Below are 26,945 nucleotides of genomic sequence, written 5' to 3'. Positions count from 1 at the left end.
AAAAAAAAAAAAAAAAAAAAAAAAAGAGATGGCGTCTCACTGTCACCCAGACTGGAGTGCAGTGGCGCTATCTTGGCTCACTGCAACCTCCGCCTTCCAGGTTCAAGCAATTCTCCTGCCTCAGCCTCCCAAGTAACTGGGACTACAGGCGCCTGCCACCATGCCCAGCTAATTTTTTGTGTTCTTAGTAGAGACAGGGTTTCACCATGTTAGTTAGGATGGTCTCAATCTCCTGACCTCATGATCTGCCTGCTCTGGCCTCCCTAAGTGCTGGGATTACAGGCGTGAGCCACTGCGCCCGGCTGGCCATTCGTATTTCTCTTATGAGTTGTCTATGTTTATAGCCCAATTTTCTACTGGATAGTTTGTTTTTTTCTCACTTATTGGTGGGAATTTCTTAAATAATGAAAATTTCACATAGTATCTCTTTTTAACAAAGAATTTTGGGACAGAACATGCACGTGGTACACATGCAGACCAGAAGGCAGGTGCACCGCAGGCCTCTCCCCCGCCCTGCCTGCGTCTCCTTGGCACCCTCCCCAAGGGCGACTCTGGGAATACACTGGAATACACCCACACACGCATGGTCCTGCCCCGTGTGCAGCTGCTCCCATCTTGCATTTTTTTTTAAAAACTTAATCATGAAGATTGTTCTATATTGGTGTATAAAGAGATGGGGCCAGGTACAGTGGCTCACTCCTGTAATCCCAGCACTTTGGGAGGCCAAGGCAGACAGATCACTTTAGGTCAGGAGTTTGAGACCAGCCTGGCCAACATGGTGAAACCCGCCTCTACTAAAAATACAAAAATACAAAATACAGGTGGCAGGCGCTGTAATCCTAGCTGCTTGGGAGGCTGAGACAGGAGAATCACTTGAACCTGGGAGGCGGAGGTTGCAGTGAGCCAAGATGTTGCCACTGCACTCCAGCCTGGGAGACAGAGTGAAAGTATTTCTAAGTAAGTAGATAGATAGATAGACAGACAGATAGACAGGGTCTTGCTATGTCACTCAGGCTGGTGTGGAGTGGTGCAGTCTCAGCTCACTGCAGCCTTGGGGCTCAAGTGATCCTCCTGCCTCAGCCTCCCAAGTAGCTGGGACTACAAGTGCGTGCCACCACGCCCAGCCAATTTTTGTATTTTTTTTTTTTTTTGAGACGGAGTCTCGCTCTGTTGCCCAGGCTGGAGTGCAGTGGCCGGATCTCAGCTCACTGCAAGCTCCGCCTCCCGGGTTTACGCCATTCTCCTGCCTCAGCCTCCCGAATAGCTGGGACCACAGGCGCCCGCCACCTCACCCGGCTAGTTTTTTTTTTTTTTTTTTTAGTAGAGACGGGGTTTCACCAGGTTAGCCAGGATGGTCTCGATCTCCTGACCTTGTGATCCGCCCGTCTCGGCCTCCCAAAGTGCTGAGATTACAGGCTTGAGCCACCGCGCCCGGCCCTTGTATTTTTTTTTGTAGAGACGGGTTTTGCCATGTTGCCCAGGCTGGTCTTGAACTCCTGAGCTCAAGCAGTTCACCTGTCTCAGTCTCCCAAAGCACTGGGATTACAGGCATGAGCCAGCGTGCCCAGCCCCTTCTCTCTCTCTTTTTTATGGTGGCATGGTATTCCCTGTAGGGATGAATCAGAGTTTTTGTTCGTTCGTTTTGTTTTTCTTTGTTTTTCTTTTTTTTTTTTTGAGACGGAGTCTTGCTCTGTCACCCAGGCTGGAGTGCAGTGGCGCGATCTTGGCTCACTGCAACCTCTGCCTCCTCGGTTCAAGCTGTTTTCCTGCCTCAGTATCCCGAGTAGCTGGGACTGCAGGTATGTGCCACCGCCCCTGGCTAATTTTTTGTATTTTCTTTTTAGTAGAGACGAGGTTTCACCATGTTAGGATAGTGTTGATCTCCTGACCTTGTGATTGGCCTGCCTTGGCCTCCCAAAGTTCTGGGATTACAGGTGTGAGCCACTGCGCCTGGCCGAATCAGTTTCTTTAACGATAATCTACAGATAGAATTAGGTCATTGCCAACCATTTGCTATTATGCACAGCGCTGTGCAGAGTATCTTTGCACATGTATCTGTAAACGTGTAACCACATCTGTATGGTCCAGTACTAAAGGTACAAGTTTTGGGTGAAGTGTAAGTACAGTCTTAATGTGGATGTTGCCAAACTGCCATGTTCCACTCCCCCCACAGTAAGAATCATGCATCTTAAACTGTGAAGCACTCAATAGAGTATCGAGGTAAGATAGCCAAGCACACGAACCCAGTACCTGTATGTGACACACGTTAACCTCTTGCCTCATCTGCCTCAGCTCTTCTCCCATTTGTTTGTAAAGGACACAACCAAAATCCCCTTTATATGCCTTTGTATTTTGTCCACCTTCCTCCTTTTCCAGAGGCAACCACTCTCCAGCTGCCAGTGTGTACCTCTCCTGTCCCTGATTTTATATTTTTGTCACATACTGTGCATCCTTACACCATGTGTAGACTTGTTTTGAATCTCGTAAGATGGGTGTAAACAGCATGTCAGATTGTGTGTGTCATTCAGCAGCATGTTGGTTCATGCAGGCAAAATGCACTCTTAACAGCTCTGTGTGTGGAGGGATGCCTCAGCCACCTTCATCCTCTCCCTTATTAGTGGGCTCTCAAGTTGGGTTCCACTTTGCTCTTCTGACAGTGCTGCCGTTGACATTTCTTTTTTTTTTTTGAGACGGAGTCTCACTCTGTCACCCAGGCTGGAGTGCGGTAGTGCAGTCTTGGCTCACTGCAACCTCTGCTCCTGGGTTCAAGCGATTCTCCCGCCTCAGCCTCCTGAGTAGCTGGGATTACAGGGGTGTGCCACCATGCCTGGCTAATTTTGTATTTTTAGTAGAGACGGAGTTACACCATGTTCGTCAGGATGGTCTTGAACTCCTGACCTCAAGTGATCTACCCACTTCGGCCTCTCAAAGTGCTGGGATACAGGCATGAGCCAGTGCGCCCGGCCTGCCATTGACATTTCTTACATGTCTTTTTAAGCACATGTGGGAATTCATTTGGGAGCTTAGGATGTGTTCTTCAGAGCAGGGTCTTTGTTGTGTAAGGTGGATGAATGTCAGTCGGTCGTGGATAGTGTGAACTTGCTTTCTTCCATAGTGGTCCTGGTTCACACCCCTCCCCTTAGGGTGTTAGACTTCTTTTTTTTTTGAGATGGAGTCTCTCTGTCACCCAGGCTGGAGTGCAGTGGCGCAATCTCGGCTCACTGCAACCTCTGCCTCCCAGGTTCAAGTGATTTTCCTGCCTCAGCCTCCTGAGTAGCTGGGACTACAGGCGCTCGCCAGCATGCCTGGCTAATTTTTTTATTTTTAATAGAGACGGGGTTTCACCATGTTAGCCAGGATGGTCTCAATCTCTTGACCTCGTGACCTGCCCGCGTCGGCCTCCCAAAGTGCTGGGATTACAGGCATGAGCCACCGTGCCTGGCCAGGATGTTAGACTTCTTTGGCTCCCATAGTTAAATGAGTGTCTCCTTTTGATTTTAGCCTTTCTCTGATTTCTGATGAGATTGAGCATCTTTTCATTTCTTAATTTTAATTTATGTTTTATTTTTTATGTTTCTGTAATATATACTTTTTAGTGGCCATTTGGGTTTCTTTTTCTGCAAATAATTATTTTTTTATTTTTATTTTTTTATATAGGGTTTTTCTCGATCACCAGACTAGAGTGCAGTAGCCTTATCATGGGTCATTGCATCCTTGACCTCCGGGGCTGAGGTAATCCTTCTGCCTCAGCCTCCTCAGTAGCTGGACTACAGGCACGCACCACCACGCCTGGATACTTTTTTTTGTAGAGACAAAATCTGACTATGTTGCCCAGGCTGGTCTTGAACTCCTGGCCTCAGGCAATCTTCCCACCTTGGCCTCCCAAAGTGCTGGAGTTACAGATGTGAGCCACCATGCCCAGCCAGATAATCTTTTGACAGATAATCCTGCTGACATGAACTAGGCTTCCTTAAGACACATCATAGTATCTATAGCCTAGAACCATAAAGAGCCTCTACTTGTAAGTTTAGAGTCATTTTAAGTAAGGTAGAACAGGAGATCATAAGACATATGTACTCTTATAATTTTTGTTTGTATGTTTGTTTCTTTTTGAGGCAGGGTCTCACTCTGTTTGCCTATGCTGGAATGCAGTGGCACGATCATAGCTTGCTGCAGCCTCAACCTCCCAGGTTCAAGGGATACTTGCAACTCAGCCTCCTGAGTAGCTGAGACCACAAGCCCATGCTACCACACCTAGCTGGTCTCAAACTCCTGGCTGCAAGTGGTCCTCCCACCTTGGCCTCCCAAAGTGCTGGGATTACAGGCAGGAGCCGCGGTGCTTGGCCAATAATTTGCATGCTTTTACCAGATACCCCAAACGTCAACATTTCACCTCATTTTCTTATCAGTCTCTTTATATATAACATGCATATGTTTTTTGAATCATTTAAATGTAAATTGTGACATAATGCCCTTTTCCCCCTAAATATGTATTTCCTAAAAGCAAAAATGTTCTCTTTCCCAGTCACACAAAATTATCAAACTCAGGAACTCAACACCGAGTTCTTCCTCCAGCACTTTAATCAAGAATCAAAGTGTTGGTTAGTGATGCCTTGGTGGGATGGGGCAGGACTGGCGGCAGGTGGCCCGATGGCCCGGGTGGTTTGCCTGCCAGGAGTCTCCTGTCTCCCACATTCTTCCTGCCACGCAGTTATTAGAACAGCTGGAGCCAGAGGAGGGGCCCACGCGGTGTCCCAGCCTGCGCCTCCAGACCTGGCCTCCGTTTCTGGAGGTAGAGAACTGGGCAAGGCTGGGCATCCTGTGCTCTTTGCTGGGGGAAGAAAGGGCTGTGGCTGCTTTCCTTGTCCCCCATTTCCCTTCTGCCAGTGGGGCCAAGCCCCTGCAGCTCAGTCAGGAGAAGAGGATATGGATCTGTGTGGGCCTCTCTCTTTAAGAGAAAGTTGATTTGTGCCTTCTGGATAGTCTTGTTCCAGGGTGTCTAAACTCTCTGATCCCACCTTCATGTTAAAGTGAATTTTGATCATGTGTCTCTTCAGTAATATGGACGTTATAAAATAGGGAAAAAAATCTTTTAAAGCATAAGTAGATAAAAATTTATTTTCACGTCAGGCACAGTGGCTCATGCCAGTAATCCCAGCACTTTAGGAGGCCAAAATGGGAGGATTGCTTAAGGCTGGGAGTTGGAGACCAGTCTGGGCGATACAGTGAGACTTTGTCTCCACATTAAAAAAAAAAAAAAAATTGGCTGGGCATGTTGGTTCGTGCTTGTAATCCCAGCACTTTGGGATGCCAAGGCAGGTGGATCACCTGAGGTCAGGATTTCAAGACCAACCTGGTCAGCATGGTGAAACCCCATCTCTACTAAAAGTACAAACATTAGCTGGGCATGATGGCAGGTACCTGTAATCCCAGCTACTTGGGAGGCTGAGGCAGGAGAATCACTTGAACCCGGGAGGCAGAGGTTACAGTGAGCTGAGATCGTGCCATTGCACCTCAGCCTGGGTGACAGAGCAAAACTCTGTCTCCAAAAAAAAAAAAAGAAAAGAAAAATTAGCCACTCATGGTGTGTGTCTGTAATCCCAGGGAGGCTGAGATGGGAGGATCACTTGAGCTGCGGAGGTCAGGGTTGCAGTGAGCCAATGTAATCCAGCCCGGGCACAGAGAGAGATTCTGCCTCAAAAACAAAACCAAAAATACATAACGAGTTAAAATCCTACAGGAAAGAGCCTACTGTTTTATTCTGGTTAAAACCTTAGGGTTCATTCTATCAAACTTAAACTAGAATTTTTTTTTTTTTTTTTTTTTGAGATGGAGTCTCCCTCTGTCGCCCAGGCTGGAGTGCAGCGGCTCATTGCAATCTCTGCCTCCCATGTTCAAGTGATTCTCCTGCCTCAGCCTCCCTAGTAGCTGGGATTACAGGTGCGTGCCACCACTCCCAGCTAATTTTTGTGTTTTTAGTAGATACAGGCTGGTCTCAAACTCCTGACCAGGTTGGTTGTTGGCCAGGCTGGTCTCAAACTCCTGACCTCCAATGATCCACCCACCTCAGCCTCCCAAAGTGCTGGGATTACAGGTGTGAGCCTCTGCCCAGCCAAGAAATCATTTTTTATTTTTATTTTTTATTTTTGAGACAGAGTCTTGCTTCGTCTGTTGCCCAGGCTGGAGTGCAGTGGCGTGATCTTGGCTCACTGCAACCTCCACCTCCTGGGCTCAAGTGATTCTCTTTCCTCAGCTTCCTTAGTAGCTAGGACTACAGACGTGCACCATCACGCCTGGCTACTTTTTGTGTTTTTAGTAGAGATGGGGTTTTACCATGTTGGCCAGGCTAGTCTTGAACTCCTGACCTCAAGTGATCCACCCATCTCAGCCTCCCAAAGTACTGGGATTACAGGCTTGAGCCACTGTGCCGAGCTTATAAATTATTTATTTATTTATTTATTTTTATTTTTATTTTTTTTTTGAGACAGAGTCTTGCTCTGTCGCCCAGGCTGGAGTGCAGTGGCCGGATCTCAGCTCACTGCAAGCTCCGCCTCCCAGGTTTACGCCATTCTCCTGCCTCAGCCTCCCGAGTAGCTGGGACTACAGACGCCCGCCACCTCGCCCGGCTAGTTTTTTGTATTTTTAGTAGAGACGGGGTTTCACCGTGTTAGCCAGGATGGTCTCGATCTCCTGACCTTGTGATCCGCCCGTCTCAGCCTCCCAAAGTGCTGGGATTACAGGCTTGAGCCACCACGCCCGGCTTATTTATTTATTTATTTATTTATTTATTATTAATTTGGATGGAATCTCACTCTCTTGCCCAGGCTGTAGTGCAGTGGCACGATCTCAGCTCACTGCAACCTCTGCCTCCTGGATTCAAGCAATTCTCCTCCCTCAGCCTCCTGAGTAGCTGGGATTACAGGCATGTACCAGCACGCTCGGCTAATTTTTGTATTTTTTAGTAGAGACAGGGTTTCACCACATTGGCCAGGCTGGTCTCGAACTCATGAGCTGTGATCTGCCGTCCTCGGTCCCCCAAAGTGTTGGGATTATAGGCGTGAGCCACCGTGCCCAGCCTATAAATTATTTTTTAAGGCTGAAAGTTTCATAGGTAATTTTTAACCAGAGTCAAAAGTAGGATGGAGGGCAGTCTAGAAAGTAAAACTCATTATGCTTTGTGAAAACACAGTTTTTTCCTGTATCCCTGCTCAGAGACCACCTCTGCCTCCCCTACTGACTCCATGTGGGGGTCAAAGTTGAGGCCCCCTGGTCTAATGGGAGAGACAGCTGCATATGGGTGGAAGCAAAACTACTCAAGGGTTGTGATTCTTTTTTTTTTTTTGAGGTGGAGTCTTCCTCTGTCGCCCAGGCTGGACTACAGTGACGTGATTTTGGCTCACTGCAACCTCCACCTCCTGGATTCAAGTGATTCTCCTGCCTCAGCCTCTTGGAGTAGCTGGGACTACAGGCACTTGCCACCATGCCCAGCTAATTTTTTTTTTTGTATTTTTAGTAGAGACGAGGTTTCACCGTGTTGGCCAGGCTGGTCTCGAACTCTTGACCTTGTGCTTCACCCACTTTGACCTCCCAAAGTGCTGGGATTACAGGCGTGAGCCACCTCTCCCGGCCCTGCGTTTTTCTCTTCATGATGTTTTGTGCACCCTAGTCTGTGTCACTGCAGGTACTCCCACCCACCACGTAAGTGGGCGGGAGGTGCTCTGTTTTCTGGATATGCTCTCACATAGCTTACTAATCTCTTATTTTAGACTCTTTCTCATTCTTACTATGCTGAATGCCGCAGTGAAAATTCTAAATTGTAGTGTATGTCCTGCATTATTTCCTTAGGCGCCGCTGTACTTCAGCCTGGGCAACAGAGCAAGATCCTATCTCAAAAAAAAAAAAAAGCAAACATGCTTATGGTAGTACGTTTTAAAAACATAAAAGATTGGAAATTGGAAAAATCTCCATCAAAAATAATAAATAACTTAAAAATAGCAACCTTTTGGGTATGGTACCTTCCAATACTGTTTTCTGTGTACTCTGTTTTCTGTGTACTTTTTTTTTTTTGTCTCATTTTGCAGGAGTTGTAATGTATATGTAGTTTTGTATCATGATCCTTTTTTATTTTTTTTGAGACAAGGTCTTGCCCTATTGCTCAGGCTGGAGTGCAGCGGCACGATCTCAGCTCACTGCAGTATCCACCTCTGGTACTTAAGGGATCCTCCCGCCTCAGCCTCCTGAGTAGCTGGCACCACAGGTGTGTGCCGCCATACCCTGCTCATTTTTATTGAAGTTGCTCCCCCTTTCTGGGGTCCCACCTCCTCCTCTGGGATTTGGCTCTGGCTTCCCTGCCTACCTGGTCTAACAGGAGAGAAGGACAGTTACAGTGTAGAGCGACACCAAAAACATGCTGTATTGATTATAGTTTGTTTTTTTTCTTGTAGAGGTGGGGTCGCACTGTATTGCCCAGGTTGTTCTCCAACTCCTGAGCTCGAGCGATCCACCTGCCTTGACCTCCCAAATACTAGGATTACAGGCATGAGCCACCTCACTTGGCCGTGATCCTTTTTCAACTTATCATACAGCTGTTTGTAAATCTCATCATCTATGGCAATAACGTAACTGGCTCCTCCTCGCCCTGAGCATTCAAGTTGCCTCTAGGTAGGTTTTCATTATTGTGAATATGTTATGCCAATCGGTTTTTTTTTTTTTTTTTTGAGACAGAGTCTTACTCTGTCGTCAGGCTGGAGTAGTGCAGTGGCATGATCTCGGCTCACTGCAACCTCTGTCTGCTTCCTGGGTTCAAGCGATTCTCCTGCCTCAGCCTCCCGAGTAGCTGGGACTTTAGGCACTCACCACCACGCCAGCTAATTTTTTGTATTTTTAGTAGAAGGGGTTTCACCATGTTGGCCAGTATGGTTTCCATCTCCTGACCTTGTGATCCGCCCACCTCGGCCTCCCAAAGTGCTGGGATTACAGGCGTGAACCACCGTACCCGGCCTGTGCCAAACACCTTTGCACACTAAAGCTTTCTCTGTATTTAGGGTGATTTCCTTAGAGTCATGGAAGTGGAATTGTTGCGCTACAAGACCTGTAAATACATTATAGAGCTTTTGATCAAAGTGATGAATTGTGCTTCAGAGGATGGTGCTTTCATTCTGACTGGTTAAAATGGCTGCTTTCATTGTGAACTGCTGTCTGCAGCTTTCTTTGAGCGAAGACAAGCAAAGTGAGTGGGACACAGCCCAGGCGCAGAAGGTGAAGGCTGGGCTCTCCCCATGGTGGCTGCCAGCCCCCTGCAAGGGAGGTCATGAGTGTGGCGGGCAGCAGTGGGAAGCTGAGAGCTGCCACAGCTGGGAGATGACTCCCCAACCCCAGCCCCCCTCATGCTTGTCACTAAAAAGAGTGAGAGCAAAACTTGTGGCTATGATGCAGACAAGCCTGCCTTTTTCTCATGCAGATGTGATGTTTCCCATGCAGGGAGGCAGTCAGAAACCAGCATATGCCCTTCTGTCTTCCCAGCCAGCAGCCCAGGAAGGGCAGGCACTTTGATGGAGAGGCTCCTAACCCCCTTTCACGGACATTCGCAGGGAGTCAAGGTGGATGCGAGAGACCACAGTGGAGCCACAGCCCGGATGCTGGCCAAGCAGTACGGACACATGAAGATCGTGGCCTTGATGGACACTCACTCGCCCTCTCTGCCCAAGAGCCTGTATCGGAGCCCAGGTACGCACACCTGCCAGCCGTGCCCTGCTGGGGTCTCTGGTTGTCTTCAGCTTCAGGTGACCTGGCAGAGAAAGATGTCCCCCTCTTCCCCGGCTCCCACCTTCTCCTCTGAGATTTGGCTTTGCCTCCCCCAGCTGCTTCCATGTCAAGGTTGAGGCCCCTGCTCTAACAGGAGAGAAGGATGGTTATGATGGAGAGTAGTACAGAACCGGGCTGTCGTGACTGTAGAGGCTTTCTGTAGTATGCTTGACTACTGAGTCGGGGCAGGCCCCCTTAGTTTTCTGTTTTCACTGTTTCCTGAGCTATGGCTTACTCATTTTTCTGTATGAACTTGAATATCAACTTGTCTAGCTCCTTAAAAACAGCATTGCTATTTTTACTGAGATTGTGACAGTGTATAAATGAATATATCTTTGTGTTGTTGAGTTGTCCTGTCTAAGAACAAGGGATGTCTTCTTGTTCTGGTGTACTTTTGGGTCTTACAGGAGGGTTTTAAATTTTTCTTCATCTATATTTTGCACATGACTAGTTTGTTCCTAAGTGTTTGATCATCTTTTTTGCTATTGTAATGGGGTTTTCCCTACCATTATATCCCTTTTTTCCTCCCAAATCTCAGGGTATTAATTACTCAGTGCTATTTATTTTTTATTTCAATAGGTTTTTGGGGAACAGGTGGTGGTTGGATATGTGAATAAGTTCTTTAGTGGTCTCATTATATCATTTAACTGCATATTGTCAGTGCATTTGAAGGCAATGGATTTCTGCCAACTTTTTTTTTTTTTTTTGAGATGGATGTTTCGCTCTTGTTGCTCAGGCTGGAGTGCAGTGGCGCAATGTCGCCTCACCGCAACCTCCGCTTCCCAGGTTCAAGCAATTCTCCTGCCTCAGCTTCCAAAGTAGCTGGGATTACAGGCATGCATTGCCATGCTTGGCTAATTTTTTGTATTTTTAGTAGCGATGGGATTTCTCCATGTTGGTCAGGCTGGTCTCAAACTCGTGACCTCAGGTGATCCACCAGCCTTGGCCTCCCATGGTGCTGGGATTAGCGGTGTGAGCCACTGCGCCCGGCCATGCAAACTAATTTTATATTCTGCTACCTTACAGAATTCTTGTATTGTTCAGGTTAGTTTTGTTACTGATTCTTCAGGGCTTTACAGGTGTACTAACATATAATCTTTAAGTATCGATGAATACACTGCTTCCTGCTGATTCTTGTGACTCTGACTTTGTTGAATTGCGCTGTTCTTTGTTTAGTTGCTGACACCTCTAGCCCATTGTTCAGCGCGGTGGAGACAGTGCGCCTCCTCACCTTGGTCGTGATCTTAGTGGAAACGCCTCATTATGTGAGAGGGAAGGCATATGTTATTTTAGCATATTAACAAAGTATTCATCAGTTCTTTTATTCTTGAGTGGTGTTTTCTGGAGTAACTATTGGATTTTGTTTCCGTATGTTTGGAGACGACTGAATTTTCATATGGTAGATTGTCTTCATGAACCTCGCAATAATGAATCAACTTTACATTCTTGGCATAAATCACACAGGTTGTATTATTTTAATGTGTTTTTGAATTCTGTTTATTAATATTTAGTATTTTTCTATGGATACTCAGTTATAAATGATATTGGTCTATAGTTTTCTTTTTTCTTTTTTTTTGGTTTTGAAATGGAGTCTTGCGCTGTTGCCCAGGCTGGAGTGCAGTGGCAAGATCTCAGCTCACTGCAACCTCTGCCTTCTGGGTTCAAGCGATTCTCCTGCCTCAGCCTCCCAGGTAGCTGGGATCACAGGCGTGCACCACTACACCCAGCTAATTTTTATATTTTTAGTAGAGACAGGGTTTCACCACGTTGGCCAGACTGGTCTCAAACTCCTGACCTCTAGTGATCCACTTGCCTCAGCCTCCCAAAGTGCTGGGATTACAGGTGTGAGCCACTGCCTCCGGCGTGGTCTATAATTTTCTATTTTTGTTCTGTCTTTATCAGGTACGGGTATCAATGTTATACTTCATAAAAATAATTTGGAAGTTTTCCTTCCTTTTTTGTGTTCTAGGACAATACATGTAGCATTAGTGCTACGTGGTCTTAGAAGTTTTGATAGAATCCTCCCATGAAACCATCTGGTCTCTTGCTATGAGGTGGTTCCTTGAGAACAGGTTTTATTTGCAGAGGTCTAGAAGATCATTTTTTTATTTGCAGAGGTCTAGAAGATCATTTTTTATTTGCAGAGGTCTAGAAGATCATTTTTTTATTTGCAGAGGTTTACAAGATCATTTTTTTATTTGCAGAGGTCTACAAGATCATTTTTTTATTTGCAGAGGTCTACAAGATCGTTTTTTTCTCCTTTTTTTTTTTTTTTTTTTTGAGATGGAGTCTCGCTCTGTCACCCAGGCTGGAGTGCAGTGGCGCAAGCTCCGCCTCCCGGGTTCACGCCCTTCTCCTGCCTCAGCCTCCCGAGTAGCTGGGATTACAGGCGCCCGTCACCTCGCCCAGCTAATTTTTTTGTATTTTTAGTAGAGACGGGATTTCGCCGTGTTAGCCAGGCCGGTCTCTATCTCCTGATCTTGTGATCCACCTGCCTCAGCCTCCCATAGTGCTGGGATTACAGGTGTGAGCCACTGCGTCCAGCTTTTTTTTTTTTTTTTTTAAGGCGGAGTTTCGCTCTTGTTGCCCAGGCTGGAGCACAATGGCTTGATCTTGGCTCACCACAACCTCCACCTCCTGGGTTCAAGTGATTCTCCTGCCTCAGCCTCCCTGAGTAGATGGGATTACAGGCATGTGCTACTACGCCCGGATACTTTTGTATTTTTAGTAGAGACGGGGTGTCTCCATGTTGGCCAGGCTGGTCTCAAACTCCCGACCTCAGGTGGTCTGCCCGCCTGGGCCTCCCAAAGTGCTGGGATTATAGGCGTGAGCTACTGCCCCTGGCCAATTTTTTTCTCCTTTTAAAATATTCTGTTTCAGGGCCAGGTGCAGGGGCTCACGCCTGTAATCCCAGCACTTTGGGAGGCTGAGGCGGGTGGATCACCTGAGGTCAGGAGTTTGAGACCAGCCTGCTCAACGTGGAGAAGCCCCTTCTCTACTAAAAATACAAAATTGGCCGGGTGTGGTGGTGCGTGCCTGTGATCCCAGCTACTTGGGAGGCTGAGGCAGGAGAATCGCTTGAACCCGGGAGGCGGAGGTTGCGGTGAGCTGAGATTGCGCCATTGCACTCCAGCCTGGGCAAAAAGAGTGAAACTGTGCCTCAAAAAAAAAAAAAAAAAAAAATTCTGTTTCAGGCTGGGTGCAGTGGCTTACGCCTGTAATCTCAGCACTTTGGGAGGCCGAGGCAGGCAGATCACTTGAGGTCAGGAATTCAAGACCAGCCTGGCCAACATGGTGAAACCCCATCTCCACTAAAAATACAAAAATAAGCCGGTGTGGTGGTGTGCGCCAGCTACTCTGGAGGCTGAGGTAGGAGAATCACTTGAACCCGGGAGAGGGAGATTGCAGGGAGCCAAAATCATGCCACTGTGCTCCAGCTTGGCGACGGAGCGAGACTCCATCTCAAAGAAAGTAAATAGATACAATAAAACAAGATAAAATATTCTGTTTCAGTGGTTATTTTCTCATTACTATTACTATTGTTTTCAGCATGGAAAATACTGATTTATTTTTTGTGACAGGGTCTTCTTTGTCACCCAGGCTGGCGTTCAGTAATGCAGTCTCGACCCACTGCAACCTCTGCCTCCCAGGTGCAAAGCGATCCTTCCACCTCAGCTCCACGAGTAGCTAGGACTGTAGGTGCACCCTACCATGCCCAGCTTACATTTGTATTTTTTGTAGAGAGGTAGTTTTGCCATGTTGACCAGGCTGGTCTCAAGAGTCCTGAACTCAGGCAATCCACCCGCCTCAGCCTCCCAAAGTGCTGAGACTACAGGCATGAGCTACTGCACCTGACCTGGAAAATATTTAGCTCGTTTTCTTTTGTTTGTTTGTTTGTTTGTTTATTTATTTATTTATTTATTATTATACTTTAAGTTCTAGGGTACATGTGCATAACGTGCAGGTTTGTTACATATGTATACATGTGCCATGTTGGTGTGCTGCACCCATCAACTCGTCAGCACCCATCAATTCATCATTTATATCAGGTATAACTCCCCAATGTAATCCCTCCCATTTAGCTCATTTTCTTTTTGAGACAGAGTCTTGCTCTGTCACCCAGGCTGGAGTGCAGTGGCGCGATCTCGGCTCACTGCAAGCTCCACCTCCCGGGTTCACGCCATTCTCCTGCCTCAGCCTCCTGAGTAGCTGGGACTACAAGCGCCCACCACCGCGCCCGGCTAATTTTTTGTATTTTTAGTAGAGACAGGGTTTCACCGTGGTCTCCATCTCCTGACCTTGTGATCCGCCCGCCTCGGCCTCACAAAGTGCTGGGATTACAGGTGTGAGCCACCGCGCCCGGCATTTATCTCATTTTTAATTGACACAAAATAACTCTATATTTTTGGGGTACAGTGTGTGATGTTTTGATACGTGTATACACTGTGTAATGATCAAATTAGAGTAATTAGTTTATCCATCACCTCAAATATTTATCATTTCTTTGAGGTGAGAACATTTAGAGTCCTGTCTTCTAGTAGCTGTTTTGAGGTATACACTGTTGTTCCGTATAGTCACTCTGCTGTGAACACCAGAACTTCTTTCTTCAATCTGTAATTTTATACCTATTGACCAGTCTCTCCCACTACCTCCCCACCCCCAACCTCTGATATCCACTCTTTTACTCTACATGCTTGACATGAGCTTTTAAAAATCCTGTAAATGGGTGAGATCTTGTAGTCATGTAGTCTTTTTTGTTGTTTGGTTTTTGAAACAGGGTCTCGTTTTGTCACCCAGGCTGGAGTGTGGTGGCATAATCTTGGCTCCTGCAGCCTCCAATTCCTGGGCTCAAGTGATCCTCCCATCTCAGCCTCCCGAATAGCCGGGACTGCAGGCACCTACCACCACACCTGGCGAATTTTTTATTTTTTAGTAGAGACGGGGTCTTGCTATACTGACCAGCTTGGTTTGGAACTCCTGGGCTCAAGTGATCCTCTCACCTTGGCCTCCCAGAGTGTTGGGATTACAAGTGTGAGTCACCACACTGGCTGGCAATTGTCTTTCTTTTCTGTCTGGTTCATTTAACCGAACATAGTCTCTCCCACGCTTATTCATGTTGCCACAAATGATCTGATTTCATTCTCTATGTCTGAATAACATTCCATTGTGTATATAAAGTCTTCTTCCTTCATTCATCCACTCATGGACTCGGTTGATTCTCTATCTAGGCTACTGTGAATAGTGCTGCAATAACATGAGGGTGTAGACATCTCTTTGGTATACTGATTTTCTTTCTTTAGGATAAATAACCAGTAGTGGAATTTCTGGATCTCATTTCTTATATTTTAAAAAATTTCTTATATTAAAAAAAATAGAGACAGTGTCTCACTATGTTGCCCAGGCTGCTCTCAAACTCCTGAGCCCAAGTGATCCTCCCACCTCAGCCTCCCACAGTGCTGAGATTATAGGTGTTAGCCACTGCTCTCGGCCTCACTTCTTATTTTGAATATTTGTGTTTGTTCCTTTTTTTCTTTTTAAGTTAAATACTAGTACTTTGTTTAGTGGAAAAACAAGAAAAACCCATCGGATTTTGATTTATTAAGGAGACCTACTGAGGGTTTAATTTCTGCTTTTATTTTTCTTTGGCTTACTTTGTTGTTGTTCTAGTTTTTTGAGTTGGAAGTTTCTTTCATGTTCATTTTTTCCCTTTTATTGCTAAATGTTAGAGGCTGTGAATTTTTGCTGATTGCTGCTTCAAGTGTATTCTGGGGGTTCTGTATTTAATACTTTCCCTATTATTTTTCAGAAATTCTATAATTTTTATTTATATTTTCTCCTTCACCCACAAGTTGTCTAATGGAAGTCTTGTGGTTTTTCTTTGTTAATTTCTCGGTGGAAGGGCCTTTTTGATCTTGTGATTAATTTCTCATGTTATTCTGATCAAGTTTATTCTAATGTGTCTGTCTGATCAGGGAGTGTTTATAATTCTTACCTTGACAGAACTTCTTTGTCATCTTATTTATCACCTGCTGATCAATAGATATATATTTTTTCAGATGTAGTCTCACTCTGTCACCCAGGCTTGAGTGCCCAGGCGCAATCTTGGCTCACCACAACCTCCGCCTCCCAGGTTCAAGCGACTCTCCTGCCTCAGTCTCCGGAGTAGTTGGGATTGCAGGCGTCTGCCACCACGCCTGGCTGATTTGTTTTTTGTATTTTTAGTAGGGACAGCGTTTCACCATGTTGGCCAGGTTGATCTCGAAGTCCTGACCTCAAGTGACCCACCCACCTCAGCCTCCCAAAGTGCTGGGATTACAGGCATGAGCCACCGCGCCCAGCCCTGATCAATATTTTTTAACGTTCCATTGTTTTGCTTGAGAAGAAGTTGAATTCTCTATTTTCTGTGTATACAATTTAGCGTATCTGTATCTTATTTAGGATTATGTACTTTTAGTTCATTTTCTACAAAATTACCTATTAGTGTGTTTCTGATTTATGAAGGAAGTTGGTGCATTTTTGGTGACAGATTTTCATAACTTGTTATAGAGTCACTGTGAATTACGGCTTTCAGTATTAGAAATGTCCTTCTAGCCGGGCATGGCTCATGCCTGTAATCCCAGCACTTTGGGAGGCCAAGGCGGGCAGATCACCTGAGGTCAGGAGTTCGAGACCAGCCCAGCCAACATGGTGAAACCCTGTTTCTACTCGAAATGCAAAAATTAGCCAGGCATGGTGGCACATACCTATAACCCCAGCTACTTGGGAGACTGAGGCAGGAGAACCACTTGAACCCGGGAGGCGGTTACAATGAGCCAATATTGTGCCACTGCACTCCAGCCTGGGTATAGAGGGAAACTCTGTCTCAAAAAAAAAAGAAAAAAAAAGTCCTTCTCTGTCATATTTAATGCGTTTTGCCCTGATTTCCACTTTGATAGCAGGATTGCAGCTCTGGCTTTTTTGTGGTTTCCATCTGCCTGTTATTTTTAAGCCGCTCTGAGGGTGTGTTGGGTGCTGAGATTCACGCATCTGCCGTTCCCTTGCTTATTGCTACCTTTGTGCATTTGTCTTACAGCTCCCTCCCCTTTAGCTTGGATGGAAGCACAGTCTCCTTGGGGTTCTGTAGATGTTTGAGTGTGAGGGGCTGTGTGTCCACATGGCTAGCTCAGTCGCCAGGGCCTGAGCGTCTTCATGGGGACGAACAGAGTGGCCCATGTTCAGGGCCTGAGCGCTCCCTCTTTGCTGGCCTGCGCTGAATGATCCTGTCCGTTCGCACTTGAGCGAGCAGCTCCTTTCTCAGGGTCAGGCTCAGCCCCGCTCCTTCCCTGGCCTTGGGATTGTTTCATAGTAAACACAGCTCAGGTGGTAAAATGGTAGCACAAAGGACCTCTCCCTTCATTTCCGTCCCGGCTTACCAGCTCCACAAGGAGATCTCACCATTCCCTCCTGCATCCAACTCACGTATCTCGTAAAAGTAGAATCGGATCAGAGCCTTAGACAAGTCAAATATGAAAAACTGAAAAGCTACAAAATAGTAAAAGCTCTGGGTTGAGCTCTGAAAGCTCAGACTGGGCAGTGATTTGAAACACTTTATAATCATAGCAAACACATGCCATGTTTTAGAAAATACAGAATTGCGGCCAGGCACGGTAGCTCATGCCTGTGATCCCAGTACTTTGGGAGGCCAAGGCGGGTGGATCTCAAGGTCAGGAGATCAAGACCAGCCTGGCTAACATGGTGAAACTCCATCTTTACTAAAAATACAAAAACAAAATCAGCCAGGCATGGTGTCGGGCGCCTGTAGTCGCAGCTAGTCGGGAGCCTGAGGCAGGAGAATGGCGTGAACCCGGGAGGTGGAGTTTGCAGTGAGCCGTGATGGTGCCATTGCATTCGAGCCTGGGCAGTGGAGCAAGACTTCGTCTCAAAAAAATAAAGAAAAAAAGAAAAAACAGAATTCCTTAATAAGTTGTTTCTAGCCGGGCACAGTGGTTCATGCCTATAATCCCAGCACTTTGGGAGGCTGAGGTGGGTAGATCACCTGAGGTCAGGAGTTCAAGACCAGCCTACTAATATGATAAAACCCCATCTCCACTAAAGTACAAAAATTAGCTGGGTACGGTGGCGTGTGCCTGTAATCCCAGCTACTCGGGAGGCTGAGGCAGGAGAATCGCTTGAACACAGGAGGCAGAAGTTCCAGTCTGGGCAACAAGAGCAAAACTCCATCTCAAAAAAAAAAAAAAAAAAAAAAAAGTTGCCTCCAAAGGAAGGGATTAGGAAAAAGCAGTTGTGACTGATATTACCGTATCTTTTAATGAAGAGATGGATTTTATTTATTCAAATTAGAACAAAATTTCTGATTATGAACAATACAGGCTTATGAACAATTTTGCAAACCTCGACAGAGATAAGAATGAAACTCCTGGCCAGGCGTGGTGGCTCACGTCTGTATTCCCAGCACTGTGGGAGGCCGAGGCAGGCAGATCACCTGAGGTCAGGAGTTGGAGACCAGCCTGGCCAACATGGCAAAAGCCTGTCTCTACTTTAAAAAAAAAAAAGGTGGGCATGGTGGCACGCACCTGTGATCCCAGCTACTTGGGAGGGTGAGGCATGAGAATCGCTTGAACCCAGGAGGCAGAGGTTGCAGTGAGCCAGGATCGTGCCATTACACTTCAGCTCGGGGGACAGAGATGCTGTCTCAAGAAAAATGAAACTTTCCATCCTCACTAACTTTGCAGCTCCCTGTGGCCCATTGGAACAGCGCCCCGGCCTGTTAGGGCATTTCTCAAAAGTGATGCCCTGGCAGATACCCTTCTCCTTAATTTAACAAAACCGGCGACAGTTACTTTCTTTCAGTTTGCGATAAGGATTAGTACATGAGTCCATCACTGAACAGACTATCTTAATCTTGGTGTGTGACCACAGAAAAGTACGAAGATCTGAGCTCCTCTGATGAGTCCTGCCCTGCTCCTCAGAGACAGAGGCCGTGCCGGAAGAAGGGTGTCAGCATCCACGAGGGACCGCGAGCCCTGGCCAGGATCACAGGCATTGGCCTGGGCGGCAGAGCCCCACGGCCTCACTGTGGTGAGTGGCCTGCGTTTCCCCAGGGCTCTTTCTCACTGCATACCAAGATTCTGTGTTGGCGAGAATGGAATAGCTCTTAGGCTCCTGCAACATGGGTCGCTGGACCTCAGGTGGCCGCGGGACAGGTGGCCCCGCTTTCATGCTTAGGGAGACTCAGGATTGAGTCCACCGATAGAAATGCATCGGTCACGGACTAGCTCTTGTTTTTCGCTTAATCTCCTTGAGTTTCCTTTTCATTGCCTAAATTTAGGAACGGAACTTTCTCTCCTGCAGCAGAAATGTATCCCGCTCAGATTTCATTCATCACATAGGTGGGTTGGCTTATGCAGGGAGGACACAAAGCGTAAAGTTCACTTCCCTGCCCTGCCCACAGCAGCTGGGTCAGGTACGCTGCTTGGGGTAGGAGGCCAAGGGCAGGCCCTGCTGTTTTCTCAGGGCGGTGAAGTTGTGCTCAGACCCTCCTGAGAGAGGGCCCACTTGTTACTGAAGATTCCTAGCCTGTGGCTTTTCAGATCTCAAGTTGATTCTCAGACTGCCAGCCCCAGGCTGTTGAGCATTTTGCTCTTGGGGAGTGCTGGGAGCTGTTTTTCCGGGAGCTGGGTTTGGTGCCTACTCTCTACTGCTGTGGTTTGTCCCAGAGCTCAGCTGGAGGTGTGAGTTTTGTCTTCCTTTGATGGCTGTGACCCAGTCATGGCCAGGCGAAGGCTGCTGCTCTCACAGGCCTCGGGGCTGGTCCCTCTCGGGAACAAGGCCTCTTAGAGGCCAGGACTTGGAAAAGTGAGAGTAGACAGTGTTTCAGCCAAGGGTACACGAGTAATTGAATTCCCTTCTAAAACCCCAGGAACAAGCAGCAGATGCACAGACTTCTGTCTTCTCAAGCCTGGGTGCTGGGTTGGGAGCTGGAGACCCACCTTCTTCCATCGTCCTGGGAGGGGCGAGCTGACTGGGCCAGTGGGAAGGCCTCTCTCGAGCTGCTGGCCAGCCCCACCACAGCATGAGGGCCCGCCTGTGTCCTGTCCGCTGAGCTGTGAGCACTGGCTCTGGGACACCGGGCTGGTCATTTTGTGTGACGGTCTCTTCCTTCCAAAGGGTCCCTGCCACCTGCTGCAGCCTGAGGTGTGGTGGGCACAGGAAGGAGGCTGTCATGCTGGGGCTGGGTTGGTAATTAATTTATATAGCTGTACAACAGATGCTTTCTCAAAATCAGACATGTCTGAAGCTGCTTGTGTGCGGTTCTTTGTATGTATCCACAAAGAAGTAATCACGGTGGTCTCAGGTGTGGTATTTCAAGGGATTTTTGTTTTTTCCTCTCATACCTTGTGAAATTTAAATTTTCTATACGTGCATATATTTTCTTTGCCAGTAATTAAGAAATTTGAGGCTGGGCACGGTGGCTCACGCCTGTAATCCCAGCACTTTGGGAGGCCGAGGCAGGTGGCTCAAGAGTCTAGAGATCTCCACCATCCTGGCCAACATGGTGAAACCCTGTCTTTACTAAAAATACAAAAATTAGCCAGGCATGGTGGTATGTGCCAGTAATCCCAGCTACCCAGGAGGCTGAGGCAGGAGAATCGCCTGAAGCCGGGAGGCGGAGGTTGCAGTGAGTCAAGATCACACCACTGCACTCCAGCCTGGGCGACAGTGCAAGCAAGACTCTGTCTCAAAAAAAAAAAAAGAAAAAAAAAAAATTGGGGGGCCAGGTGCAGTGGCTCATACCTGTAATCCCAGCACTCTGGGAGGCCAAGGCAGGAAGATTGCTTGGGCCCAGGAGTTGTGAGACCAGCCTGGGCAATGTAGCAAGACCCTATCTCTACAAAAATTTTTGAAAATTAGCTAGATATCATGGCCTATGCCTGTAGTCCTAGCCCCAGCTACATGAGAGGCTGAGGTGGAAGGATTGCTTGAACCCAGGAGGTCAGCGCTATAGTGAGCCATGATGGTGCCATTGCATTCCAGTCTATATAACAGAGCAAGACCCTGACAAAAAAAATGTTAGGGGGCAATGAAAAATAGCACGTGCTGATTGTAAAAACTTCTCGGTAACTAGGAAAATATGTAATGAAGAAAGTAAGTTCACCATGGTCCCACCAACCAGTCCTTTGGGTTCTTTTTTGAGACAGGGTTTCACTCTAGCCCAGGCTGGGGTGCAGTGGCACGATCATAGCTCACTGCAGCCTCCAATTCCTGAGCTCAAGCGATCCTCCTGTCTCAGCCTCCTGAGTAGCTGAGAGTATAGACGTGTGCCACCGTGCCTGGTCAAGTCAGTCTTTTTATGTAAATAAAGGGGCAAAACGGGAGTGAAATTGCCTGGTATGCATGCCCTTTTTTTTTTTTTTTGAGACGGAGTCTCGCTCTGTTGCGCAGACTGGAGTGCAGTGGCCGGATCTCGGCTCACTGCAAGCTCTGCCTCCCGGGTTTACGCCATTCTCCTGCCTCAGCCTCCTGAGTAGCTGGGACTACAGGCGCCCGCCACCTCACCCGGCTAGTTTTTTGTAGTTTTTAGTAGAGACGGGGTTTCACCATGTTAGCCAGGATGGTCTCGATCTCCTGACCTTGTGGTCCGCCCGTCTCGGCCTCCCAAAGTGCTGGGATTACAGGCTGGAGCCACCGTGCCCGGCCTCATGCCCCGTTTTCTGCTTGGTTTTAGAGGCAGGTGGAGTTAGGTAATTTCATACTATTGCTGTTAATTTTTAGCCCAAGGCCTTTTTCCTTCCTGCTCAGCCAGATCTCTTTTTCGCCGGTGTTGACTGACCTGAGGAGCCCGCTAAGAGCCTATGGTTAAAGGTCATAGGGACATAAAGACACCTGGTTGACGGGTGTCTGTGTGAGGTCATTAGATACCTCCTGTTAAAAGGAACACTAGTGGTATAGTTTTCTCTGGTCAGGCATCTGTAAATACAGCTTACCATTTCCTACGTTTTCCCCTTGAAAAAGAGGTTGCTCGGTACAATGGCGAGGGCCCAGGCTTGACCTGGCTGCCAGCCCTGGCCCCACCACGCACTGGTCTGGGCCACTGACTGGCCCTCAGAGCGACTTTTCCACCCACACACCACAGATAGAGCCATGCCAGGTCACGGGGGCAAGTAGATGAGGTCATGAGCGGGAAGTCGCCTGCCTCCATCTGGGGCCTTGGCCTCTGAGGCGGTGGGGGCATCTGGAATCAGGATCGGCTTTGCTTTGGAGTTCCCTGGGCTTATGGGCTCTATTCTGTACACAGAGCAGGCTCCTCCCCGGGGATATGTCACCTTCAACAGCAGTGGTGAGAACCCCCTGGAAGAAGAGGGCCTCTGCTGCCGGGATGTCACCTCGCCCATCAACGAGCGGGACGTGGAGAGCAGCAGCAGCAGCAGCAGCCGGGGTATGTGCACCCCCATTCCCTGTCCAGCCCGCGGCTCAGGAGATCCTGGAGCTCCTGTGTGCCCATCCCCACTTATCCCCCGGGCGTGGTGCTGGGGCACAGCCCAGCCATCCAGCAGAGGACAGGCACGGGGGAGGCGTGGGCAGCCCTGGTTCTTGTGAGGAATGGGAGAAGCTTCTGTTCCAGCGTCCCCGTGCAGCTTGGGGGAGCCACTCCGCACCAACAGGTTTAGCTCCTTGCTTGGGAGCCCCCTGAGGCTTTCCGGACAGGCTCCAGTAGGACTGTCGTGTTATAACTGCACCTCCGTGCAGCAGCTACTCACATAGTGCCCACCGTACGCCCAGCACTGCCGTGGGTGCTTGAGATTCATCAGTGAACAAAAAAGCCCTGCCCGTCTGTATAGAGGGGAGGGTTTCGGACAGACAGGAAGCTTGAAACATAACGAAGCAACCGCCGCAGGCCCCAAGGAGTGCCCTGGCGGGGGTGGCTCAGCCCGGGGCACGCCCACGCACAGCACCTCGGTGAGGCCTGCAGGCGGACGCCCTGTCTTCCCGCCCTCAGAGGAACATGCTTTCTGTGCCAACCTGGAGCCTGTCCAGAGCAGCAGCAGCAGCGAGGGCCTGGCCAGAGCCCAGGGGCTGAGCAGCGAAGCTTCTGTGGAGAGCAATGAGGTGCGGATTCTTTTTCTCGTTCTCCCATGGCCGGGCCCTGGCGGGGATGCCTAACATCCCCCAGGTACTTTAAGATGAGCACGACTGTAACAAGCACGTGCTACACGTGTGTGCTGCACTGGGACGTGCCGTGTCCAGGGCATGGCTTCTCAGACAACAGCGAACGCACTGGAAGCCCCTGTGTGGCGGGTGGGGGGTTTCACCAAGGCTCTCCAGTCAGTCCGTGTGCTCCTTCAGATACATGGCTCTCACCGCAGGACTCGGACCACGCCTGTAAAAGCTCAGCTCGCAAACAAGCTAAAAGTTACATGAAGACCAAGAATCCTGACAGCCAGTGGTCTCCCCGCACTGGGACTGACAGGGAAGATTTTCCCCTTGAGTCCAGCCCCCAGACTCAGAGGGCCCCCTACTCAGGACCCCAGGTAAGACCGCTTGTGAAACTGGAGGTTGCACTCAGAGACGGCACTTTTTGTGACTTATGAGGCATGTGTTGTGTATATAACGTGCCAGGCGCTGCTTGGAGAGCAGAATGGCAGTGGCGTCCCCATGGCCTGTTAGGCTCGGCAGGCTCACAGCCGGCTCCGTGGCTGGCGGGCCCAGCTGCAGGGCTCCTGCTTTGTTGGAAGGGCCTGTCTCCCTGCTTTCCATACTGGCGTTGGCTTCCCTGAGCCTGGGGAGAAGAAAAACGCACCTGAGCTCAGAGCTGCCTGCAGGAGTCTGACAAGATGCGGTTGAAGCAGAGACAGGGACCACACACGGTGTATGCTTGGTGATGGTTACAGCTGCCACCATCCTCATCCTTGCTGTGGTCCCTCTGACCACGCATTACCTTAGGGATGACAGGTGTGACTCACAGCTCAGCTGTCTCACCTGTGTCTGCTGAGTTCTCCTACCCTGTGCGGGCAGAAGAGATACGGAGACGAGAGGCAGAGGAAGCTCTGGTGGGTTATTTGTTTTCTTTTCTTTGAGATGGAGTCTCGCACTGTCATTGGGCTGGAGTGCAGTGGCGCAATCTCGGCTCACTGCAACCTCTGCCTCCCGGGTTCGAGTGATTCTCCTGCCTCAGCCTCCCAAGTAGCTGGGATTACAGGCACGTGTCACCATGTCCGGCTAATTTTTTGTATTTTTAGTAGAGATGGGATTTCACTGTGTTGGCCAGGCTGGTCTCAGGCTCCTGACCTTGTGATCTGCCTGCCTTGGCCTCTCAAAGTGCTGGGATTACATGCGTGAGCCGCCACGCCCGGCCTGGCTGGTTATTTGTTAAAGCACCGGCTGTGCTGTTCAGTAGAGCCTTGATATGCCGGCTTCTCCCTGCAGCCCCCGGCTCAGTGAGCAGGCGCACACCTCGGTCCCTTCAACATACACTGAGTGGAGTCTGGTCAGGGTAGTGTCCTAAGTATGTTTCTTTCAGAAAACAGCTTGAGGAAAATGGCAGAGTAACATTCGTTTCTCCATTAAAAGCAATAAACTCTCAAAAGTAGGATTTCTGGAGTTGAAAAGTAAACTAAAATGAAAATATCACTAGACGGGCTCACAGCAGAATTGAGCAGGCAGAAGAATCAGAAAACTTGTGAACGCAGGTCACCTGAGGTCATCTCGCTTGAGGAACAGAAAGAAAGAGTGAAAAAAATGAACAAACCTGTGACCCCCTCAAGCACGCTGACAGCGTCCACACAGTGGCATTCCAGAAGAAGAGAAAAGCAGAAACGATGGGTAAGAAACAGCCTGACCATCTCAGGTGGATCAGAAACACGGATCTTACATCCAGGGAGCTCCGTGAACTCCAGACAGGTGAACTCGGAGAAGAGCTGCGCTTAGACAAGTGGAAATCAGAACATCCGACACTGAGACTCTAGCATTAGAGAGCGGCGCACTCTGTGTACAAAGCATTGTCCGGATCAGCAGCTCCATCGCCCCTTCACAGAGCTGAGCATGTGAGGCAGGAGGAGGCCAGTTTCTCGTGATGAACATACAGTGTCCCCAGGTGGCCGACCATAGTGTGAGGACTCACCTGCCTGCTCCCTCCTGCCCTGCCTGAGACACCAGAGTAGGCGGGGACAGCCTGGTGGCCACACACAGGCACGGTCTTGCTGCTAAGCCTGGGGAAGCGGTGGGGCTCCAAGCGGAGGAAAATGGCTCTGCTTTGTCGTCGGCCACTACCTCCCCCAACCCATCCCCTGTGCCTGCCAGGACCTGGCCACACTGCTGGAGCAGATCGGGTGTCTGAAGTACCTGCAGGTGTTTGAGGAGCAGGACGTGGACCTCCGCATCTTTCTGACCCTCACTGAGAGCGACCTGAAGGAAATCGGCATCACGTGCGTCCAGCAGGGCCGCTCTGGCCCTGAGCCCGGGGTTGGGGCAAACTCCTGCTCCTGTAAGCGCTCCTGGGAGGCTGAGGCACGTCCTGGTCATGTTCCCCCTGCAGGCTGTTTGGGCCCAAGAGGAAAATGACATCCGCCATTGCCCGTTGGCACAGCAGTGCCCGCCCACCCGGGGACGCCCTGGAGCTGGCCTACGCCGACCGGCTGGAGGCTGAGATGCAGGAGCTCGCCATCCAGCTGCACAAGGTGAGTAGCTGTGTGTGGGGGATAGGGGGGCAGGGCGACACCCCTGAGTTGGCCTCATCTCTGACAGAAAAGGTGGGCGCTGTGTGGAGGGATCAGGTGGATGCAAGGGGGAGAGGGCCGCACACAGAGGACAGGGCCGTGGCCGGGGTCTGGCTTGTCCGGCTACCTCCCAGCCTCCCGCCCCCCTGCAGCGCTGCGAGGAGGTCGAGGCCATGCGGGGCCAGGTGTGCCAGGAGCAGGAGCTGCGTGCCGTGGTGGAGAGCTGCCTGCTGGAGCAGGACCGTGCCCGCGAGGACCTCCAGGCCCAGCTGCAGGAGACGTGGGCCCTGGCCCAGGACGCTGCCCTTGTCCTGGACCAGTTGCGGTGAGTGGCTCTGAGCTGGCCTGGGCTGGGCTTCCAGTGGTCAGCCGCCTGGCCCCTGGGCCCCCAGACATCCTTGCCTCCTGATTTTGTAACTGAGAGGTGGATTTCAGCGCCTGGAGCCACCCCACCCCCATTTCATCGAGGCCCTTCCTTCCTGCAGGCAGACCCAGGCAGCAGTCGGGGTCGGGAATCTGCAGCGCTCTCCCTCCTGCTCTTTAGCACAGCTTCATGGGGCACTGGGCCAGCTCACGAAGGCCAGCTGCAGGGACAGGGCAGAGCCCTCCCTCCCCTTGAAGCTCTGAGGTGGGGGCTCTGCGGCGGCCAGGCCTCTGCCCTCACCAGCACTTGTTCCTGTGTCTGGTAGAGCCTGTCAAGCAGAGCTGTCAGCCCGAGTGAGGCGGGACCATCCCCCTGCTGCAGCCATCCTGGGCCCAGGCCTCCCCACAGCTGGTAAGAGCAGTGGCCTGACTCCGCACTGGGCAGAGGAGAAAGCGGGGAGCCCTGAAGCTGGGTTTGACCCAGTGGGTTTGGCCTGGTTCTCCGGCCGGCAGCCACTCTCCCAGGTCCCTGTGTGCACGTGATCCCAGAGCCGAAGGAGAGGGGGCCCTGGGCACTCAAGCCCGCTTCCTCACCGGTGACGGGAAAACCACCTGTCCCCCAGGGGTGGGAGGCACTGTGCTATGGCTGCCTGTGCTGTGCCGAGACTGCCACTGACTGCTGTAGCCTCCAGCCAGGGCCCAGACCCGGGTCCCCACCGGCACAGCCTTGTCTTCTCTTGGGCTGACCCGGGCCTCGTAGTGTTCGCTTAGCCCGTGGGAGGAAGGGCACAACAGGGCTCCCCAGCCTCGACCCTAGGAGGTTGCTTCGACACTGCCAGGCGGGTAGGGAGGCTCTGATCCAAGCAGCTTCTCCTGGTTGCATGGGCTCAGAATAAAGCAGGGCCCGTGGGGACACAGACCCACAGCTAACTCCATCCCTGCATCACAGACTCCAAGGGATGGCAAGTGTCCCTGCAGGCCATGAGCCTCCCCGAGCTCTCGGGAGCGCTGGAGGACCGTGTCCATGAGATGGGTGAGTCTCCGGGGACCAGACTTCGCTGAAGA

The 26,945-nt window shown here is 49.7% G+C and overlaps 1 protein-coding gene across 5 annotated transcripts in view; it reads left to right on the top strand.

Moving 5' to 3' along the window:
- ANKS3 (ankyrin repeat and sterile alpha motif domain containing 3) overlaps positions 1-26,945 on the top strand; it is a 41,189-nt gene that overhangs the window by 13,457 nt on the left and 787 nt on the right. For 4 of the 5 annotated variants that reach the window (XM_023225858.2, XM_023225857.1, XM_023225855.1 and 1 more), the window contains 10 exons: positions 9,591-9,726; positions 18,724-18,882; positions 22,100-22,240; positions 22,802-22,911; positions 23,169-23,333; positions 25,102-25,226; positions 25,337-25,478; positions 25,670-25,842; positions 26,207-26,292; positions 26,830-26,913. In XM_023225858.2, coding sequence (XP_023081626.1) covers positions 9,591-9,726; positions 18,724-18,882; positions 22,100-22,240; positions 22,802-22,911; positions 23,169-23,333; positions 25,102-25,226; positions 25,337-25,478; positions 25,670-25,842; positions 26,207-26,292; positions 26,830-26,913 — 1,321 coding nt within the window. Of the gene's footprint in view, positions 1-9,590; positions 9,727-18,723; positions 18,883-22,099; positions 22,241-22,801; positions 22,912-23,168; positions 23,334-25,101; positions 25,227-25,336; positions 25,479-25,669; positions 25,843-26,002; positions 26,182-26,206; positions 26,293-26,829; positions 26,914-26,945 lie in introns of those variants that run through there. The other variant, XM_023225856.2, reaches the window with a different exon arrangement.

The sequence above is a fragment of the Piliocolobus tephrosceles genome, chromosome 17, assembly GCF_002776525.5.
Source record: "Piliocolobus tephrosceles isolate RC106 chromosome 17, ASM277652v3, whole genome shotgun sequence".
Classification (NCBI taxonomy): domain Eukaryota; kingdom Metazoa; phylum Chordata; class Mammalia; order Primates; family Cercopithecidae; genus Piliocolobus; species Piliocolobus tephrosceles.
This window is presented reverse-complemented; position numbering and strand designations above follow the sequence as displayed.